Source organism: Trichosurus vulpecula, chromosome 3 (genome assembly GCF_011100635.1).
Source record: "Trichosurus vulpecula isolate mTriVul1 chromosome 3, mTriVul1.pri, whole genome shotgun sequence".
NCBI lineage: Eukaryota > Metazoa > Chordata > Mammalia > Diprotodontia > Phalangeridae > Trichosurus > Trichosurus vulpecula.
In genome coordinates, this window is record NC_050575.1 from 85,969,684 (window position 1) to 85,992,807 (window position 23,124).

Below are 23,124 nucleotides of genomic sequence, written 5' to 3' on the forward strand. Positions count from 1 at the left end.
ATAAAGAGAGGTCACCTTTTCATCAGAGACTACAGTGAAAGAGGAAAGAATTGGGGACGATGTCAAAGGGTTTTGAAGATGTAAAGGAGAGAAGGAACTTACAGCAAATGAAGTTATATTAAGCAAATTAGTAAACTTAACTAGCGACATAAACTGTTATGAACTACTTTGTAAAACCTCTTTTCCTCACCTACACGTTTTAGCTAAGGTGCCTTGGAAACAGCTTTGTCCCTCATCCATACTCCCCAAGAGCACAGGTCAACAAACTATGATTCATGAGAGCCCTTGACTGCTGTACCATGTTCTGTTACAGAGAAGTTTAATCAAACCAAAAGAGGTAGTATTTCACAACTATATGAAAAAATAATTTTAACAGTAGCAAGATATCAAATAAACCCACATAAATCATCATTTGTATATATTACCAACAAAACCCTACAAGAAGAGATAGTAAAAGATACCTCATTTAAAACAACCAGACAGCATAAAATATCTGGAAGTGTAACTGCAAAGACAAACCCAGAAACTACCTGAACATAATCACAAAACACTTTTTACAAATAAAGTCAGATTTAAATAACTGGAGAAATATTAATTGTTCAATGGTTGGCAGAGCCAATATAATAAAAATGGCAGTTCTACCTAACCTAATCTACTTTTTCAATGTCATCCCAATTATATTACCAAAAATTATTTTTATGAGCTAGAGAGGGAGGAGCCAAGATGGCAGAGAAAAGGACTGAGCCTCCCCAAAACCTCTCAAAGAAACTCTAAATAATGTTATAAAACAAATTCTGGAGTAACAGAACCCACAAAAGGAGACTGAAGCAATTTCCCAACCCAAGACAATTTACTACATCAGCAGGAAAGGTCTGTTGTACCAGGCAGGGTGAGAGTGCAGCACAGTCCAGTACAGGCTGTGCCCCAACAAACCAGCAGTAGGCCTTAGGGGCAACTGAATCAGTGGGAACAGTGGCAATTTCTGGACCTCTCAGCCAACAGATGGTAAGGGGATCAGACAACTAGTCAGAAGGGGCAAGACTCTGTTGCACTGCTCACACTTGGATCTAGGTTGCAATCCTGGGTCTCAGTTCCAGGGTAGAAAAGAGTACTTGTGGTCATTCACAGACCAGAGCACAAACCAGAAAAGTAGTAAGTGAACACATCTCTCCCTAGATCATACCACCTTGGAAGAACCAAAACCTTATAGGTTCCCAGAAATATCTCTGAAAACAGCTGAACAAAAAACCTGAAGCTTAGGGCAGTCTCCTCTACTCTGGAAGCAGAGCCCCACTTTAGCATAGAGTTAAATGTCAAGAAATAGGCTAGGAAAATGAGTAAAACAGCTGAAAAAGATCCTGACTATAGAAAGGTACTACAGTGAAAGGGAAGATCACAACACAAATTCAGAAGAAGATGACAACAACAAAGTCAAAACTGCTACATTAAAAGCCTCAAAGAAAAATATGAATCGGTCTCAGGCCCTGGAAGAACTCAAAAAGGATTTTAAAAATCAAGTAAAAGAGACAGAAGTAAAACTGCAAAGAAAAATGAGAGTGATGCAAGAAAATCTTGAAAAAAAAGAGTCAACATCTTGGTAAAGAAAGCACCAAAAAAATAATGAAAAAAATAACATCTTAAAAAACAGAATAGGCCAAATGGTGAGTGGCACAAAAATCCATTGAAGAGAAGAATGCCTTGAAAAGCAGAATTGGCCAAATGGAAGAAGAGGTACAAAAATTCATTGAAGAAAATACTTCCTTAAAAATAAGAATCAGGCAAGCAGAAGCTAATGACTTTGAGACATCAAGGAGCAATGAAACAAAATAAAAATAACAAAAAATAGAAGAAAATGTGAAATATCTCACTGAAAGACAACAGAGCTGGAAAATAGATCCATGAGATATAATTTGGGATCTACTGGACTACCTGAAAGCCATGATTAAAAAAAAAAAAGCTGGATATCATGTTTCAAGAAATTACCCAGGAAATCTTCCCTGATATTCTAGAACCAGAGGGTAAAAATAGGAATTGAAACAATCCACTGATGACCTCCTGAAAGATCCCAAAATGAAAAATTCCAGGAACAGCATAGCCAAATTCCAGAACTTCCAGGTCAAGGAGCCAAAAAGAAACAATTCAAATATCATGGAGCCACAGTTAGGATTAACACAAGATTTAGCAGTTTCTACAAAAAAAGGGTCAGAGGGCTTAGAATGTGATATTCTGGAGGGCAAAACAGCTAGGATTACAACCAGGAATCATTTACCAAAAAAAAAAAAAAAAAGAGTGTATAATCCTTCAGGAGAAAAAAACAGATATTCAATGAAATAGATTTTTCAAGCATTCCTGATGAAAATATCAGAGCTGAATAGAAAATCTGACTTTCAAACACAAGGCTCAAGAGAAGCATAAAAAGGTAAACAGGAAATAGAAATCATAAGGGATCCAATAAGGTTAAACTGTTTACATTCCTATATGGGAAAATTATACTTGTAACTCTTAAAACTTTTCTCATTATTAGGGCAATTAAAAAGAGTATACATACTCAAATCTGGCCTCAGACACTTGACACATGTTGTACTAGCTGTGTGATGTTGTGCAAGTCACTTAACCCCAATTGCCCTGCCCCCCCCCAAAATAGTATACATAGAGGGCATGGGTGTGAAATGAATATAATGGGATAATTATCTAAAAAAATAAAATTAAGGGTTGAGAAAGAGGAATGCATTAGGAAAAGGGGGAAAGAGAGGTAGAATGGGGTAAGTTATGTTACACAAAAGAAGCACGAGAGTTTTTGCAGTGGAGGGGAAGATAGGGATATGGGAGGTCGGGGAAGTGCATGAACCTTATTCTCATCAGAATTGGATCCAAGAAAGAATAACATACAAAAGTGGTTGGGTATAAAAATCTCTTACCCTACAGAAAAACAAGAAGGGAAAGAGATAAAAAGGGGGTAGGGGGTGCTGATAGAGGGGAGGGCACTTTGGGAGAGGTAAAAGTTAAAACACTTGAAAATGGACAGAGTAAAAGGAGGGAGGGAAGGAGGGAGAGAGAGCCAGAGAGAAAGAAGGATAAATGGGGAAAACTCGGAGGAAAATACCCAGTAATCATAACTGTGAAAAAATTTACAGCAAGTTTCTCTGATAAAGACTCCTTCTCTTAAATAAAGAACCGAAGCAAATTTATAGATATAAGAGACATTCCTCGATTGATAAATGATCAAAGGACATGAACAGGTCATTTTTCTTTTTTAAAAAAATTAATTTACTTTTCAACATTCATTTCCACAAGATTTTGAATTCCAAATTTTCTCCCTATCCCTCCCCTACCCCCCATCCAAAGATGGCATGCATTCTGATTACCCCTTCCCCCAGTCTGCCCTCCCTTCTATCACGCCCCCATCCCTTTCCCCCTTGCTTTTTTGTAGGGCAAGCTAGATTTCTATACCCCATTGCCTATATATCTTATTTACCAGTTGCATGTAAAAATAATTTTTTACATTTGTTTTTCCCCCTGAAGTATTATACTCAGTTTTGCTGGGTAGGTGATTCTTGGTTTTAATCCTAGCTCCTTTGACCCCAGAATATCCTATTCCAAGCCCTCTGATACCTTAATGTAGAAGCTGCTAGATCTTGTGTTAGCCTGATTGTGTTTCCACAATACTCAAATTGTATTTTTCTGGCTGCTTGCAATATTTTCTCCTTGGCCTGGGACCTCTGGAATTTGGAGACAATATTACTAGGAGTTTTCTTTTTGGGATCTTTTTTAAGAGGGGATTGGTGGATTCTTTCAATTTCTATTTTAGCCTCTGGTTCTACAATATCAGGGCAGTTTTCCTTGATAATTTCTTGAAAGATGGCATCTAGGCTCTTTTTTTTTGCTCATGGCTTTCAGGCAGTCCAATCATTTTTATATTATCTCTCCTGGATCTATTTTCTTTTTCTTTTAATTTAATTTTATTTCAGACTCAAGGGCCAGAACACAAATACAGAATAGAGAAAAGGAACAAAACATATCATAAACTTAAATACTGAAACTTAAATAGAAAGTAAGAAAGAAAAAAAAAGCATGTTGTGTGCACAGGAGAATGTAAGAGAGGATTCAAAATATATAACAATACATTTTCATTTCAAGAAAGCCTATACAATAAATAATACATGCTGTGTTGAGAACTGTCCATCTTTTCTTTGCTTCCTCGTGAGTTTTCTTTTGTTCTCTGCTGTGCACTTTTTTACTTCGTTCTGTTTTTTTTCCCTCCCCCCACCCAGCCCCCAAAGGCTACAATAAAGTTTAGATGTTTCCCTATAGCTATATACATATACATGTACATATGTAGACATATACTTTCCCAAACATACTCTTCTCCTGATCTTTGTTTTTATATTTGTGCATATCTGTTTCCTATCCCTCCTGACTACCCTGCCCTCCTATTACTTGCCTACCCCCCTCCAAGGATCCCTCCCCTATCCTCCCATTCCCATAAATCTAAACATCCTTCTATACCCCCTTTTACCTATTCCCTCATTCTCCCCTCTAAAAATCCCTCCCTTGTCCTCTCCCCCCTCTCTATACCCCTACCAATTTATTTCTTCTAAATTTAGAAGACTTTTATACTCTTCTAAATATACATGTATTGTTCCCTCTTAAACCCATTCCCCATGAAAATGTTACCAGAACTACCAGCCCTCCTACCCCATCTAATTCCTCTGTATCCTTGGTTCCTCTTGCACCTCATTTGAATAAAACAGTTACTCTTTTTAGTTGTTTCTAAATGGTTTTACTTTTTAAATTCATATCATAGTCAGGTTTAGCACCCCCCCATATTTTTAATAAGCTCACCAATTATTAGTAAGAAGCTTAAACATACATTTTACATCATATAAAAGGTAAACGGTTTGTACTTATGAATCCCTTATAGTCAGTCTTTGGTACGTATATTATGTTTCTCTTGGTTCTTGTATGTCGAATCTTTTGTTAAGTTTAGAATTTTTTTTTTTTAGCGAAGTCTTGAAAGTCTGAGAGTTTATCAAATGTCCATTTTTTTTTTCATTCCAGACAATACTTAAATTTGCAGGGTAAGATATGTTTGGCCAGAGCCCCACGTCTTTTGCTCTTTGATATATTGTGTTCCAAGATCTGCTATCTTTTCATGTCTCCACTGCTAGGTCTTGTGCAATTCTAAATATGGCAGCCTCATATTTAAATTGTTTTAATATTAATGCTTTTAATATTTTATCCTTGAGTTGGGGGTTTCAGAATTTGACTATATTCCTATGAATTTTCCTCATGGGATCTCTTTTAAGTGGTGTTTGATGGATTTTTTCTATTTCTACTTCCTTGCCTTGTTCTAATGCTTCAGGACAATTTTTTAAAAATTATTTATTGTATTATTGTATCAAGCTTGGTTCACTTTCCTTTCATAACCTTCTTGTTTTTCTTGGATTATTTTTTTTTTTTAGTTTTTCCTCCATCTCTGTCATTTGATTTTTAAAGTCTTTTTTTAAAGATCTTCCATAAATTCTTTTTGGGCAGGTGACCATTTGCCATTACTGTGTGGGGGTTTCTTTACTTCAATATCCTCCTCTAAAGATGAAGCCTGGTCACCTCTATTCCTATAATAGGTTTCTATGGTTGGATTCTTTCTCCTCTGACTGTGCATTTTTTATGGTAATAATTTGATTTTTGTAATCACCTCTAGCCCTAGGGTACGGGAAATGGTAGCTCTAGCCTTGGATATTCAGTTCTCCCCTGTTGCCTGGAACCAAAGCCAAACCTCCAACCTCCTGTAAGTGTCCACAGCCAGGGGCTTTCTGCCCCAGTGCTTCTGCACTCCCCGGACATGTGCTGGTTCCTTCTCACCCCCACTGCTCTTTGCAGCACAGCTGGATCTGGTGTTCCTCAGCAGAGGTTCCCACAATCTTCCTGGGCTAAAACACCCCTCATTATTCTGGGGTGAAAAGTTCCTGTGGCTGGGGCCAAGGCAGCCTCTCAAACCAACTAACCCTAGGGCTAGCCACTTGTTGCTAAAACTGTTAAAAAACAGAACCTAGCCTGCAGGTGTTTACTTCTCTCAGGGACCAAACCTCATCCTGGGATTTTTCTTAGGATCTTCTCAAATTATCCCAGGAAGATCCTGGTTGTGCCCCTATTCTTCTTTGTCTCCACCCACACTATATTCACTCTAAGGTGCTCTTTTAAATCTTTTGTAGAGGGAAAATCTTGAGAGCTTGGAATTTTCTGACCTACTCTGCCATCTGTAAGGCCAATCAATAGGTTAAAGTTCTTTCCCATCTGTTGAATAGGCCTCAGGTGGGGTGAACAAAGGGAGGCCTGATTAGAGGCAAACCCAAACCTTCTCCATGCCAATCAGGGATTAAAGACCCTTCCCACCCACTCAACAGACCTCAGGTGGAGACAATTAAGGGAAGTTTAATTAAAGGTTTGTTTGTAGGCAGGCCTAATCTCATTACTTACTAGGCACTAAGCCTCAGGCTTACATCCTTTTACAGAATGAGCTTGAGCATTTGGAACCCTCAGGCCCCAAAAAATGAGTACATACACCCTGAAGGTAGCCATTGAGAACTGAGAATTCAGAATTCAGAAGTCAGAAGAGAAGCCAGAATTCAGAATTCAGCCCAAGGAGAATGAGACGACAGAGCTGCAGAAAGAGTTCGGAATGGAGAGTGGAAACCAGGAAACTGCAGAGACCAGAGAACTGAAGGGGGAGAGAATGCAGGCAAGCAGACAGTTAGGATTCTTGAGTGATTGTTTATGGGAAGGCTCTAGCAGGGGGAACTGTTACAGGATGACTTGGTTCCTTGCTATAATACTGTCTTATAATTTCCTTTGGAGGTATTGGTCCTTGGATTTGATCCTCTGGAGTCTAAATAAATCTTATACTTCTGCTGTCTTCTACCTAGCGTTTCTCTAGGTAGAGCTCCAGGCCCACGGATGGTCAGGGGATCGAGTGGCTGATCAGAGGGGGTTGCAGGGATCTCTTTGGGGTGCTGAAGCAGGATTCTCTTGCTCTGCCTTGCATGGATCTGGGTCGGAAGTCCTGGGTGGCCAAAGTACTTCCAGGTACTTTGCGATTCCGAACCATACAGGCATGTTCATGGTCATCCTCAGGTCATGAATCTTGCCTTACTGATACACCATCTTCCTAGGATCCTCTGCCCCTTGATCTATTTTCCAGGGGAGTGGTTTTTCCAACGAGATATTTCACTTTGGCTTCTACTTTTTCATTCTTTTGGTTCTGTTTTATAATTTCTTGATTTCTCATAAAGGCATTTGCTTTCACTTGCTCCATTCTAATTTTTAAGAATTATTTTCTTCAGTGAGATTTTTGGACCTCCTTTTCCATTCTGCCAATTCTGCTTTTTAAGGCATTCTTCTCACTGGCTTTTTGGAACTCTTTTGCCATTTGGGTGAGGCTGTTTTTTAAGGTGTTATTTTCTTCAGCATTTTGGGGGATCTCTTTTAGCAACCTGTTGACTTGTTTTTCATGATTTTCTTGCATCACTCTCATTTCTCTTCCCAACTTTTCCTCACTTTTCTTCATTTTCAAACTCCTTTTTGAGCTCTTCCACGTCCTGCAACCAATTTGTATTTTTCTTGGAGGCTTTGGATGCTGGAGCTTTGACTTTGTTATCTTCTTCTGGGTGTATGTTTTGATCTTCTTTGTCATCAAAGTAAGATTCTATAGCCTGATTTTTTTTTATGCTGTATGCTCATTTTCCCAGTCAATTACTTGACTTTTGAGCTCTTTGTCAAGGTAGGACTCTGCTTTCAGAGCGGAGAGTGCTCTGTCCCAAGTTTCAGAGGTTTGTGCAGCTGTTGTCAAAGTTAACTTCCAGGCACCTGTAAATTTTCAGTTCTTCTAAGGTGCTATGCAAATGAGAGGTGTTTCCTCCTCTCCTGGCCTATGTGCTGGTCTGTGACTGACCACAAACATGCTTTTCTGCCTTGGAACTGTGAGGAGGATTATCTCTCCACAACCACCACAAGCTCTGCCATGCCAGTGCTCCTCCTCACCCCAGGACCGAGACCCAGATTCAAGCAGGACAAAGCAAGAGAACTCTGCCTCAGTGCCAGCAAAGAGATCCCTGCAATCCGCCTCTGATCAGCCACTTGATCCCCGACCAACTGTGGGCCTGGAGCTCTGGAAGCAGCTGCTGCTGTTGCAGCCACTGCCACCTCGGCTGCCCCAAGGCCAGGGCCAGACAGTGCTCTTCTCTCACCCAGGTCAAACAGAGTTTCCTCACTGACCTTCTACTTTGGCATTTGTGGGTTGAGAAGTCTGGAAACCGCCACAGGTGCCAATGATTCAACCCCTTGAGGCTTGCTCTGGGACAGTCTGTGTTAGCATGGCAACGATGGACTGTGCTCCACTCCCAACCAAGCGCGACAGACCCTTCCTGTCGGCCTCCCAGTTGTCTTGTCTGGACATTGTTTCACTCTGTCATTTTGTGGGCTCTGTAGCTCTAGAATTTGTTTGGAGTCATTTTTACACGTATTTGAAGGGGTTTTGAGGACACCTCAAGCAAGTCCCTGCTTTTACTTCACCATCTTGGCTCTACCCCCTACATCAGTCCTCACAGGTAATTTTTCAATGGAAAAAATCAAAACCATATGAAAATTACATGAAAAAATGTGCTAAATCATTACTGATTAGAGAAATGCAAATCAAAACAAAATTTGAGCTATCATTTCACACCTATCAGATTGGCTAAAAAATGATGGAAGGAGAAAATGACAAACACTGAAGGAGATGCAGAAAAACTGGGACACTAATAATGCTGGTGGAACTGTGCGCTGATCCAACCATTTTGGAGAGCAATCTGGAATTACGCTGTGTATGCCCTTTGACCCAGCAATACCACTATTAGGTCCGTTTCTCAAGGTGATCAGGGAAAAAGGAAAAGAACCTATATGTCCTAAAATATTTATAGCAGCTCTCTTTGCAGTGGCAAAGAACTGGAAATTGAGGGAATACCCATCAGGTGGTGAATGGCTAATCAAGTTGTGGCATATGATTAGGACAGAACAGTACCGTGCTGTAAGAAATGATGAGCAGGTTGATTTTAGAAAAACGTGGAAAGACTTAAAATAATGAAGAGTAAAATGAACAGAACCAAGAGAACATTATATACACTAACAGCAATACTGTTTGAAGAATAAATAAGTTATTCTGAGTATTATAAATACTCAAATCAACTACAAAAGATCAATGAAGGAAGATGCTGTCCACCTCCAGAGAGAGACCTAATAGGAGTATTCACATCACGGTTTTACATACACATGCATACACACACACAAATACATAAACACGTACGAATGTTTATCTGTGTCAAATGGCAGGCAGCCTTCTCTAGTGAGCATGGGTGGAGAGGGAGGGAAGCACACAGTGTAGAACTCAACATGTAACAAAATTTTAATTTAAAAGGAGGAGGGGAGACAATAGCAGCTAACAAAGAATTTTTCTGATTGAAGTAGTTTAGTATATAATATAAGGAGTAGCAGATTTAGAGTTAGAGACAGGCTCAAGTATTAGTTCTGACATAACTTAAGGCCAAGTCACAACCTCTGAACCTGTTTCTTCATCTTCAAATGAGGAATCGTTGTACTACCTACCCCGCAGGGCTGTAAGGAGGAAAGTATTTTGTAAGCAGTGAAGTGCTATATGACAGTGAGTTAGCAGCACTCAAGTAGGCATAAGTAGGTGAAGAAAACTGTAAATTCTCACTGCTGGATCTAGTTAGGTTGTTACTCTTCACCCAGAGAGTACTACGAATCCAACAACACTCTAGCCTGGACTATTGTTACTTGAACTTTTTTTCCTGCAGTATATTTTAGAAAAGCTTCCCTCATCTCTGTACATTAAAGAGGTCAAGGATTTTGCTGCCACTGGTAAGAAAAGAAGAGTAGTTTCCCACTGTTGTCATACTATTGACCTCTGCAGTCCCTCTAGCTCCAGCAGCCTTATTTCTCCTCATGGTAAATACTGGAAATACATGGGAAGTGGCAGCATGAGCAGAAGCAAATTCAACCTCAGAAGCAACACTACTCTCTCAGCTCCTATGCTGAGTAGGACTGAAAACACCAATGGGCATGAATGTGATGCAGAATGGGGAAGCTAAGAGAATGTGAGCACGTGCAATGTGTGAGAATTTAGAACTGGAGAACTTTCAGGATTAATCAATCACTTAAAATTTACTAAGCTCCTACTATATGCCAAGCACTATGCAAGGCATGTAGGGACAAATGACACAACCCCTGACCTCAAGGACCTTACATTCTATGAGGGGAGATGATGAATATGTAAATGAGTACAGTCTACACAAAATTAATACAAGGTATGGGAGGAATGGGAGACACTAATATCTTGAGCAACAAGGAAAGGTCTCATGCAGAAGGTGAAACTTGAACTGAGCTCTGAAGAAAACTAGGGATTTCAAGAGACAGAGGTGAGGAAGAAAAGCATTCCAAGGATTGAGGGCAGTCAGGGCAAAAGCACAGAAGTGGGAAATGAGAGGGCAGTCTGGCCAAACCAGGGAATTCTATGGATATCAATGCCTGTTTCATTTTTGTCTTTGTATCTCCAGAGCCTAGCACACAGTAAGTTAAATAGTTAACTGTCAACTTGGCAGGAGGTATCCAGTGGAGTACCCCAGAGATCTGTGCTCGGCCCTGAGTACTGAATGTTTTTATCAAAGACCTGAATAAAAGCATATGTGGTATGGTCATTAGATTTGCAGACAACACAAATATAGATGGAATAGCATCAAGATGAAAGGACAGAACTAGATGACAGAAACCAAGATCCAAAAAGAACCCGACAGGCTAGAGCACTGGGATGAACAGAAAAGGAGGAAATGAGGGACAGAGGTAAACTCTTAAACTTGGATTTTAAAAAATCAACCTTCCTACAAGTACAGAAGGGGGTGGCATGGTTAGACAGCAACGTGCCTGAAACAGGTATGGGGGTTTTAGTGGATAGTGTTAGCTATAATTATTATTATTATAAAAGGAAGGCATCCAGGATGGTAAAGGACCTCGAGCTCATGTCATAGGAAGTAGTCTGGAGAAGACTCAAAGGAATATGCTCAAGTATCTGAAGAGACCGACAAGTGGAAAATGAATTAGACATCTTCTGATTAGCTCCGGAACAAAGAACAAGAAGGAAGGTGTGGGGGCAAATTTAAGTTAGAAGTTAGTAAAAAATGAATGGACTGCTTCAGGAGGTAATGCATTCCTTCAGTTGATGTCTTCAAGCAGAGGTGAAATGACCAATCAACATTTATGTTATAGTGAAAGTTTTCTTAGTTTATGAGTTGAACTAGATGAATGCTAAAGTCACTTTGAATTTTAAAAATTCTGTGAGAAAATTTCAGCCGCACTGATAGAAAACTGAGGCAACCCAGCAGGGTGCAGTCCCTACAGCAACTCTCCAGACTTGCTGTGACTCACAATGCCAACTCAAAATCTCTTCCCCAAACAGTACGCATTCTACATCAAAGTGCTCTTTCTCTCACGGTCCAATAACTTTTATACCAGAGAACATCTCTGGGCTATTTCACTACTCTCACTGCAGTCAAACTCATTTCTTTTCCAAAGTACCACTGTGTTACAACCTTCAATCTGTTCCAAATAGCTGCCTCAATTTTCCTTCAATTCTCTCCCTCTTATCTCCCCTATCAAAGCAGAATAGTTACCAAGAATGGTTATCACTGGTTTCCTACCCAAAAGAGCATAGACACACATTCATCTTTCACTAAAGAAGCCTTCTCTAACCCTATGCCGCCACTTTAGTACTTTTATACTTCTTTTGTATTCTCAAAGTATCTAATATATGCCATTCAAGTTATATGCATGTCCTGATTTTTTTACTTAAAAGAGGTATAAAACTATTACCAGCCTTATACCTCCCCTATCAGGTGTGTTCAAGTCTTGATTCAGAAGCTAACTGAATTTTTTTTAGAAATACCATTTCACTGGTCATCAGCACTTTTCTCCATGGAGTGGACGGGGAAAACAAAAGGTAAAGCAATTCAAAGCAATCAGTTTTTCTATTTGCAATGGTTTAAATTTTCATGGAGGAAGAGATTATAGCTATTAGCTAAAAGGACTCAGGCTTATTAGCGGATTCCAGTTATCCATCTATCTCTGTCTACCATTAGTACAATCTGGTTGTGTACGAACAATTAATGAAAATGACATTCTTTACTTATTACCCAGAATAAATTGCAATTCATCATTAACAAATATATGTGGATATGAAAAACATCAACATTACCATTACATTCTTCAATGTTGATATATGAAAGTTCCAGGATCAACTTTTATTAAAATGTGCATTTTCAAAATAAATAGCAGACACTGACTACAAGCCACAAATTAGTCATATAAGGTACCTAAAGGAAAACAGCACCTTAAAGGCTCTCTTCCAACAAAGTGACTCTAAAACATACCTAAAAATCATATGTGATCCTTTGATATAAGAGATAACTTTACAGGATGACCTCTTAATAATTAATAGCAGGCTGGCGATAAAACAGGGTCACATATAGATGGTGAGATGATCAAAGATGTTTGCCATTGTCATGGAGAGAATCCAAGAATAAAGTCCAAATAGAAAAAAAAAATCCTTATAGATGGTGAAGTCATTTAGATGCTGCCTGTCCATGACAATGAGCCCCCTTAAACTCTGCAGATTTCCCTAAGTGAGATATATAATAACTCAAAAGGGGTTGGCACAATTATTCAGACAAGAAAAAACAAGTAAATTGTCTATTTGTCTATGCAGTCTGACAGCTAACAGACAGAGCTGATCTATCAGTGCATATACTTATCTTGAATAGACACTGGATATGGACAGTGGACCCAAATTGAACAGCAGGAAAAGAATGGGCTGGACTGTCTTTGGGAAACTGCAGAGTGCTTTTAATGACCATACGAAGGTCCTCCCAGAAACAAAAACCCAGCTTTGTAATAACAATATTCTTCCAGTAATGCAGTATGGCTACAAGTCATGGAATACCACAGTCTCTGAAGAATTAAGTCACAGACCATCCAAAGGACAACAAACAGATGAATGGCAGGTATGAAAAAGCTGCAACATGTCACTGACGAAGAACTGTATTTCACCAATCAAGAAGTTTTCTATTTCTAATATTATTCAATACTTGTTACCTAAAGTAAATTCCTTTGTAGGAGTATGCCACTAATTCTCAAGCAAAATCAAAAGATCTAGCACAAGGTTTCCAAACTTGAGTGGGGCAACCAGAATACAGCAGAATCCCTATAGTAGAGTTACTAGAAAACATGGACAAGAGTCATATAGGATGAGATGATAGTTTAGGATCTGGATCACTGAAAAGGTTACCCACATACTAATATTATTTTAAGAGGTCTACAGATTCTACAGATTCAGGAATAGTTGATGGCAATGAAAAATGCCTAAACTACAATTTCCCCCCAGATCAATGATATCATTAAAATATTACTGAGCAACCATATACAGGAAGCTATTGAGAAATGTTAAACACAAATGAAATCCCCAGCAGGGGTGGAGAACCCATGGCCTCGAGGCCACATGTGGCCCTCTAGGTCTTCAAGTGCAACCCTTTGACTGAATCCAAAGTTCACAGAACAAATCCCCTTAATAAAAGAGTTTGTTCTGTAAAACTTTGATTCAGTCAAAAGGCCACACCCAAGGATCTGGAAGGCCATAGGTTCCTCTCCCCTGCCCCAGAGTACAGTAAACTGTTAACAGATAACCAATTAATGAATAAGCATTTATTAAGCACCTGATATGTTTTGAGTACTATGCTAAACTGAGGAAACAGAGTATGAAACAACCCCAACTCTCCAAGAGCTTATATTTTAGCAGTGGAAATAACAAATACATATGCAAGTATACACAGAATAAATATAAAAAAAATACAAGGCAGTTAAATACAAAGTAAAAAGGAAGAGGAGCATTAGCATTTGGAGTTATCAGAAAAAGCTTCATATAGAAGGTTGTTTTTGAAGAGAAGGGACAGTTTGATGCAGAGGTGAGGAGGGAATGACTCTGAAGTATAGAGGACATCCAATGTAGAAAGGCAAAGAGATGGGAAATGAGTGTTCCGTATGAGGAATGCAGAGAAAGCCAAGTTTGGATAGATCAGGTGTGTAGGCACAGTAGTAATGTAAAATAAGCCTGGGTCAGGCTGTTAAGGGAGCTTTAAGGAATAAACAGGAGAGTTTATATTTTGTATCAGGGGAACTAGGGAAATACTGGAGTTTACTGAGAAGGAATGTGACATGGTCTGATTTTTACTTAAGGAAAATCATTTTGGCATCTGTGTGGTGGATGGACTGAAGGAGGGGGTTGGTGGGGTGGCATGTGTGTCAAGACTTAAGGCAGGAAAACCAAGGAGAAGGCTGACATACCCTCAGATCAGGCTCACATTCATCTTGTAGGCCTTGTCATGCTTCTAAGCTTTTAAAGAGTGTGTGTGTATGTGTGTGTAAAGTAATGTGAGGGCAGCTAGGTGGTGCAGTGGATGGAGTACAGGGCCTGAAATCAGGAAGATTAATCTTCTGAGTTAAAATCTGACCTCAGACACTAGCTGTGTGACCCTGGGCAAGTCATTTAACCCAGTTTGCCTCAGTTTCTTCATCTGTAAAATGAGCTGGGGAAGGAAATGGCAAATTTTTTCAATATCTTTGCCAAGAAAACCCCAAATGGAGTCGCAAAGAGTTGGACAGCACTGAAACACAAAGTAACATGATATGAGGTATATAATTTGATTTACTTTAAAAGTTTTGTAATTTTGAAGTAAATGCCTAATTTGGTTTTACTTTGAAGTTAACTCTGATAAAATATAGGCAATTTTGCTTGACTCTTCATAGTTATTATAAGGTTTGTTGTATTTATTACAAGATTGTCTTCTTTTTTCAACGAGGGGAAAATGAGAGGGAAAGAAAAATTTTAGGTGAATCAATTTTTTAAATTTTTAAAAAATTTTTAAAAAAAATAAAAATCTGAATGAGGGGTGATAAGTGTCTGAACTAAAGTGGTAAAAAGAAATATCTGACAACTGATTTAATATGTGGAGTAAGGAATCAAGGAGAATGTTGAGGTTAAGATTCTGGGAGACTAGAAGAATACGTGAAATAGACAAGTTTGAAAGAGGGCTGGGGTTTGGAAGGAAGGAAACAGCTACTTATTAAATACATAGCACTATGCTAATCACTTTATAATTATCTTAGTTGGTCCCCACAACCCCCCTACCTGGGAGGTAAGTGCTATTATTATCCCCATTTAACAACTGAGGATACTGAGGCAGACAGAGGTTAAGTGACTTGCCCAGGATTATATAGTTAGTAGTGAGTGTCTAAGGCTGAATTAGAACTCAGGTCTTCCTAACTTAAGGCCCAGTATTAAATCCACTGTGCTACCTAAATGTCTGGGAGGAAACATGACTTCTGTTTTAGATATGTTGAGTTTGAGATGTCTTTGGGACATACAATTTAAAATGTCCACTTGGCAGATGGTGATGTAGGACAGGGGCTGGATATATATTGATCTGCAAGTTATCTGCATAGAGATGTGGGAGCTAATGAGGTCAGTGAGAGAGTGCAAAGAAAGAAAAAAAAGAGGGCACAGGACATAGTGTTAGGGGAACACCCATAGTTAAGGGGCATGATATGGATGATGATCCAGTAAAGGAAAATGAAAAGAAGTCAGACAGATATTGTAAGGGCAAGTAAAGTGGGACTTTTTGTTGTCTTTTGTTTTGGAGTGCTTCTCAGCACTGAGGCAATCAAATGCCTTTGATTAAAGGCCATGCACACCCTTTTGGTCTCCAGAGGTGCAAAACCCTTGAGAGGTATGAAACCCTCGAGAGGTGTGAAGCCCTCAAAAGGTGTTAAACTCTCTGACCCTGAAAAAGGGTATATACCCAGAGGCCAGCCACTGAACTCAGAATTGAGAATTGAGAGAAGAGGACTCTCAGAACTGCAGGAGGAGAGGTTTTGTTTGGGGGCACGCTGATTGAAAGAGTGTTGGTGATCTGGCCAGACAAGACTCCAGGTAGCCGTTGGAGCCCCTCCAGCTGTGAAAACCCAGATGCTGGTGCTTCTCCCTCTGGTAACTGTGTATGTATTGCTATGGTGAGACAGATAGAAGCCTGTCTGTTGATCTGTGTTATTTTGTTCTGTTTATAATCTCTTCTTGCAATTTCTGTTTGTATTTGCTCCAAAGTTCAGGGTGCTGGCTTTTCCCCCTGAACTATGTGAATGATACATGTATGTTTAATTAAAAAGGAAGATTGTAAACCTCTTAAAGTTGCTTTCCTTAGAAAAGCAGATCAAAGAACCTGTGCTAGCAGCCCCACTGTGTGCTGTTGTCGTTGGTCCTACACCTCCACAGCAGCTGCTAAGTAGCACTGTTGTCTGAGGATAGAAGGGACATACTGGAAAGATGTTGCAAAAATGAAATTGACAGGGGGCAGCTAGGTGGTGCAGTGACTAGAGCCACTACCCTGGTGCAGTCCCTTATCACGTCATAGTGGACTATTTTATTAACCTGATGGTAGGTTTTTGCCTGTGCCTGGCTCAAGTCTCACTCTACTCCAATCTATCCTTCATTCAGTCAAGAAAGTGATTTTTCCTAAAGCATAGGTCTAACCATGTCACCTCCCTACTGAATAAACTCCAATGCTTCCTATTGCCTCCAGGATAAAATAAAAAATGCTCTGTTCAGCATTCAAAGTCTGTTATAACCTAGCCCCCTTCTACCTTTTCAGTCTCTCCACCATATATTCTACACTCCAGTGACACAAGCCTCCTTGCAGTTCCCCTAATAAGACATGTCTTGGTCCAGGCATCTTCTCTAGCTGTCCTCTATGCCTAAAATGTTTTCCTTCCTCATCTTGGTTACTGGCTTCCCTTGTGCTTCCTTTAAATGCCAACTAAAATCTCCTTTTCTACAGCAAGCCTTTTCTCAATCCCTCTTAACTCTAGTGACTTTTCTTTTAATTATGTATTTATATTGTAGGCAACTAGGTGGCTCAGTGGATAGAGCATCTGGCCTGGAATCAGGAAGACTTGGGTTCAAATCTAGTCTCAGATGCTTATTAGCTGCACAACCCTGGGCAAGTCACTTAACCCTATTTGTCTCAGTTTCCTCATCTGCAAAACGAAATGGCAAACCACTCCAGTATCTTTGCCAAGAAAACCCCAAATGGCACTATCAAGAGTCAGACACCACTAACATAACCGAACAACAATTTATTATGTATATGGCTTGTTTGTACATATTTTTTTGTCTCCTCCACTGGTTTATGAGGCTCCTTATGGGCAGGGACTGTCTTTTGCCTCTTTCTGTATTCCCAGCTCTTAGCATAGGCCTAGAATACAGCAAAAGCTTAATAAATGTTATTGACTGACTGAAATATTTCTCAATAGATATATTTTCACATACTGTATAAAGCAGCTTAGACACACTCTTTTTCCTCAGTACATTGCTGAATTTGTCCAGTTCCTTTGAAAAAAAAATACTGAGCCATTTTTACCATTGCTGGCTGATATTTAAGAAGTATTAAGTGAAACAGACTATGGGGTATACTGCGAATGGAAAATGTATACCTTTGCAGGTTGAAATCGATGTTAACACCACATAGAAATATCACATTGAATACTGATTTTTAAAATCCCTCCTGACCTATGTAGAATACATAGATACATCTTTTAAAGCAGCTTGCAACTATCGTACATCTCTCAAAATTAAGCCATTGTGCCCTTAGAAAGATGTACCCTCTCTTCTTGAATCTATTACATTTCTGATCTTGGTTCCTTGTCTCAGCTGACCCTAAAGAAGAGCTATTAAACTTGAAGTATAAATTTTGTGTAACCCAACTGCATTAATTCAATTATCCACATCAATAAAACAGAATATGGACACTTACCATCCAAACCCATAGATCATTTACCCATTGAAGGTTTTCTTCTAGCTAGTTATATTAACATCCCCAGGCCTTGTTCTCTGAGGCAAGTTTTCTATTAGCAGGCAGTAAAGACCATTGCCCAAGGCAGTTATACAGAGAATTTGGGTAGTAACTATCTGTCCCTCTTTCACTAACTTTTGAATTCTTCTGAGAAATTCAATCCTCAACAAATGAATATAATTTCTATAGATTAGTTAACAGCAATTTAAAAAACTCCAGCAATGTCAATTACCTTTTATTTACTTACTGGAATCCTATCCTAGAATGTAATCTCCTTGAGGGGAAGGATCATTTTTTTCATTTTTGTCTGTGCATCTTCATTATCATCAACAAGCATTTATTAAGCATTTTATCACATGTCCAGCATTATGCTAAGCACTACAGATACAAAGAAAAACAAAAACAGGTCCCTGTACTCAAGAAGCCCACATACTAATTAATGGAGGAGACAATATGTAATACATACATATACACACACACACACAGTCACGGAAGATAATCTCAGAGGGAAGGTACTGGTTGTGGAGCCTGAAGAAGGTGGGTTTTTGAGTTGTGTCTTGAAGGAAGCCAAGAGTCAGAGGGGAAGAAGATGAACATTCAAGGCATGGGAACATCCAGGGAAAAGACACAAAGTCAGGAGATGGAGTGTCATGTGCAAGGAACAGCAAGAAGGCTAGTGAGGCTAGATTGCAGAGTACGTGAAAGGGAGTAAAACTGGAAAGTCAGGAAGTAGCCAGGTTGTGAAGGGCTTTAAAAGCCAAACATGGAACTTTATATTTAATTTGAGAGGTAACAGCGAGGCGCTATAGTTTATTGAGGTGGGGAGGCAAGGAGGAGTGACAAGGTCAGACCAGGGCTTTAGGAACGTTACTTTGTCAGCAGTGGAGAGATCTAAGGCAGGGAGACTAATGAAGAGGTTCCTGCAATAGTCTTGACATGAGGTGATAACGGCCTGTACCAGGATAGTAGTAGCGTTAATAGAGAAAGATTGCAAGTGAGTGCTCCAGGGTGGGCACCAAGGTGACCCCTAGCATAATGTCTTGCACATAATAGGAACTAAATAAATGTTAATTAGGTGGCACTGATAGAGTACTGGGCCTGGAATTAGGAAGATTCATCTTCATGATTTCAAATCCAGCCTCAGACACGTAGGAACTGTGTGACCCTGGGCAAGTCACTTAACCCTGTTTTCCTCAGTTTCTGCATCTGTAAAATGAGCTGGAGAAGGAAATGGCAAAGCACTCCAGTATCTTTGCCGGCCCCCCCCCCCCCCCCCCCGCCCCAAACAAACAAATGGGAGTCCCAAAAGTTGGAAATGATCGAACAACAACAAATGTTAATTAAACCAAGAAATTTGTTTGGAGCAGTACCTCTGAATAAAAAATGGCCAGGAAAGTGAATGAAAATGAAAACGTAGCAGGCACTGATAATGTGCTCTAGTCAGACAGACCACATTCACTATACAGTATCTTTGGACTGATTCATACCAGGGCTTCCTTTCACCTTCCTAGTACTATTTTTATTGTGCATCTACTTGTTAATTTACCACCAAATAAGACTATGTCACTAAGAAACTGCTAGCTGAATTTTTTCAGCAACTAATTCACTAAAGTTTCTTCAGTGGGCTCTCAAAATATTTGCCCATGACTTAGTTACACCCCTGTGCCCAGAAGTTTTAATGAAGTGATGAGGCTAAAGATCATGGACTTCAGCAAACAAAATAATCTTAAGACATAAAAGGTGGCCAGGCTCGGAGAGTAATGCTAAGGACAAGCAAGAGGTCTAGATATATTTTATGTTAAAAAAAATCTGGTTTTTTTTTCCCTTTAACTAAAAATTCACTTCAGCAACTATCTTTTCAAACGGTACTCCACTGTTCTAGGCAGCCACCATTTGAACAAACCAAGCCAAACACCAAAACTGTAGTCCATAAAATTCAAACAGCTAATTTCTACAAACCCTTAAAAACTGTGCTAATGCGATGAACAGAAGAGGAAGAAGTATGGGACCTAAGTGGCTTGGCACAAAAAGCCCTGCACATAATAAGTATTTAATAATGTTAATTAAACCAAAAGGACCGGATTTCATCGGTATAGGGATCTCCCAATTGAGGAGATCCCCTCTACCAAAACAGGTCAGTAATTTTCTTGCAATTTATAATCTTAGATAGTAGCCTAGAGCACAAAGTGCACAAAATGAATTAATTGCCTAAAGTCCGAAAAGACACTGGGTGGTGCTGCCCAATCAATATATTAAAAGCCCCTACTACGGCCAGCACGCTATTATCCTCAGTACCACATTGCCTTTCGTGGATACTCTATTTAAAAGCTACTTATCCTAATAAAGATAAAATTGTATTTTCACATCGAAATACTGACCTGCAATCACTCTAACTGGCAAACGAGTATTTAGCAACTAAACTAAGTAATCGTACTTCGTGCTAAAAATAAGAAAACACAACCTAAAAGTACGGATGAAATAAGCAGGTAAACCATACTGTATGTAGCTAAACATGAAAGGTTGGAAGTCCCCTCAATGCAGTTAGAATGGGGGGAAAGTTTTACTGGATCATTTCTCACCCCCCCCCAATGCAGTTAGAATGGGGGGAAAAAGTTTTACTGGATCATTTCTCACCCCCCACACACACCCCTTTTAAAATCCTCGAGACTCTCAAACCGAACTCAAGAAAGTTGCACGTTCCAGTGGACAAATTGGAACCACCAGAGCAGCTGTCATCTGAAACTCCCGAAAGCTGAGACCAGTCAACTCCGTAAAACAAGGGTGCAGAAAGGGGTGGTGGGGGCTCCTCAGGGATAAAGCAATAAGCTCCAACACCCCCCCCCATCCCTCAATCCATTTTCTCCTGCCCGCGTGCCTCCATCCTGTTCCTGAATAATTAAATGGGCTAGAGAGTAAATCGTCCCTAAACAAGAATGATGAAAACAGGGGCCAGAAAGCAGTTAAGTCCTGGAAGCGAGGGGACATGGAGAGATTTTTCTTTTGGAAGCGGGGAGGTCGTGTTGGGGAGGCGGGTGGGAGGGTGTGGGGACCCAGGAGCCTGAAACTAGGGACTCCCCACCTCAGGACTGGAAGAAGGCACACGCTGGGGAACAAAACCCACCGGTGCTGGAGGATCCCGGACCCGCAGTCTGTAACGGAGGGAGTCGGAGGGCCCCCCAGCCCAGCCCGGGGGGAGGCTGCCCGGCCCTATCCATGTGCTGGAGTTGGGGGAGGAGAGGGGGGTGACGTGGGGGAGGAGATGACAAAGGGGGCTTCAGTGGCGCTGGGGGGGAGGGGAGGGGGTAGGTGGCCCGGGACGAGCAGGGCAGCTCGCCCGACCCCCTCCCCCGGGGCCTGCCCAGGAACAATGGGGGGGACTAGGCTGCCCCCTGCCGCTCACCTACCTCCGGTGCCCTCCGAGTTCTCGTTGAGGCTGCCCGAGGAGTCGTGCTGGGCGCCCACACACCCGCCCATGGGGGCGGCCTCGTCCGCCCGCCTGCCTGTCCGCCTGCCTCCTCCTCCTCGGTCGCCGCCGCCGCCGCCGCTGCAGCCGCAGCCGCCGAGGTCCGGGCAGGCGTGCTCGTGCTCGGCCTCCTCCTCCCCCCCCCAACGCGCCGCGCCGCGCCCCGGCTCTGCTCCACCCACCGCCTTGGCTCGGCCCCTTCCTCGCCTCAGCCGCCCCCCAGCCCCCACCCCCCGGCTTCAGCCCCCGCCTCTCCGGCCCAGGCCCCCAGAAGGCCCGCGCGCCCGCCGCCGGCGCCCCGACCCATGCCTGGCCGGAGCCCGAGCCCCCGCCCCCGCTGCCAGCCTCGCGCCTCCCTCACACGCAGCCCGAAGGCGGCCCCGCGAGTCGAGCTGCCCAGAGTCGGCCCCGATCGCCCGGCCCCATCGGCCCCGCCTAGCCTAGCCCGCCGGCCCGTCCGCCCGCCGGCCAGCCCGCGCGCCCGTCCGTCCGGCGGCCCGTCCGTCTGTCAGTCAGCCCGACACCCCGCCTGCCTCGCGCCCGCCCTGCCCCGCCCTGCACCTGCCCCGCCCCGCCCCCAACCCCGAGTCTGGCGGTATCGCCGGAGGAGGGAGGGGGCGTGGCCGAGGGAGGTCAGCGCTCTGATTGGCAGCCCGAGCAGAAGGAGAACGGGAATGAGGGGAAGGGGGGAGGCCAAGAGAACCCGAGGAAAAGAGGGAAAGGGGTCGTTCGGGGGTAAGGGTCTCAGGTCCCTCCTCTGGAAAGCAGTTGCAAGACTTGCATTTCTCCTTTCGTCCTTCCGGGATGTAGTGTGTCCGGGAAACAAAGCAACGGTGGAGAATAAGAAGCAGAGGGAGATTGATTTCTCCCTAGAAACTGGGATGACTAAACGAAGCTTCCCCTGCCCCCCGCAATGCAAAGTAATACCTTTTTTGAACTAGGGCATCTGCCGAGCTAAGTCAGAGTTTGTGTCTGTATGCAGTTTGTGTGTTTTAAGAAAAAATCAATAGGTACTTTCATTTCCCAGCGGTCAGGGGAAGAAGATATTAAGGAATGTTGCCGGCTCGCCAGAGGTTGATAAGTGGTTTTAGTGTCATTCTATTTTGCAGCCCGATTTCTTCCTGTTAATCCATTCTGAACCTACTTTATCGTCCATCGGGAGTGCTGTGGCACCGATTGGCCAAGTTCAATAATAGCCCGACTGTCCAAATGTATGCCATAGTGTGGACCATAGGTGGTCCTCATCCACTTGGTTTTTCCTGTGTGGATAAATAAGCGAATTTCTTTATACCTTATTTTTAAGAGAGTTCTGTTGCATTTTCATTTGCATCAATAACTCTGAGCTTTTGAGTAAAACTCGTGCCTGTATTTTAAATATCAATATTCTTTTGATACCATATGCTTGGAAGTCACGTAATACCACCATCTCTGAGGAATAAAATCAACATAATGGGTTGTAGTTTATTGTAAACCAATAAATCTGAAGATTAAAAAATAGCTTAGAAGATATCAAAGAGCCTGGGGAAGGAGTTGGGACAATTATATGGCAAGAGTGAAAGTTAATAACGTCGGGCAGTTCAGTCACTTCACTGGTAACCTAGAGAAAGACACCCAGGATGTAAACTCTTGCAAATGGTTGTCGGAAGCTCTTGACTCGACTTT

General features: G+C 41.5%; 1 protein-coding gene across 1 annotated transcript in view; it reads right to left on the reverse strand.

Moving 5' to 3' along the window:
• Positions 1-21,554, reverse strand: part of UBTD2 (ubiquitin domain containing 2) — a 59,379-nt gene extending 37,825 nt beyond the window's left edge. The window contains exon 1 of the mRNA XM_036752826.1: positions 21,404-21,554. Within this exon, the coding sequence (XP_036608721.1) occupies positions 21,404-21,473 (70 nt within the window). The 5' untranslated portion in view covers positions 21,474-21,554. The remainder of the gene's footprint in view (positions 1-21,403) is intronic.
• Positions 21,555-23,124: the final 1,570 nt, after the last annotated feature.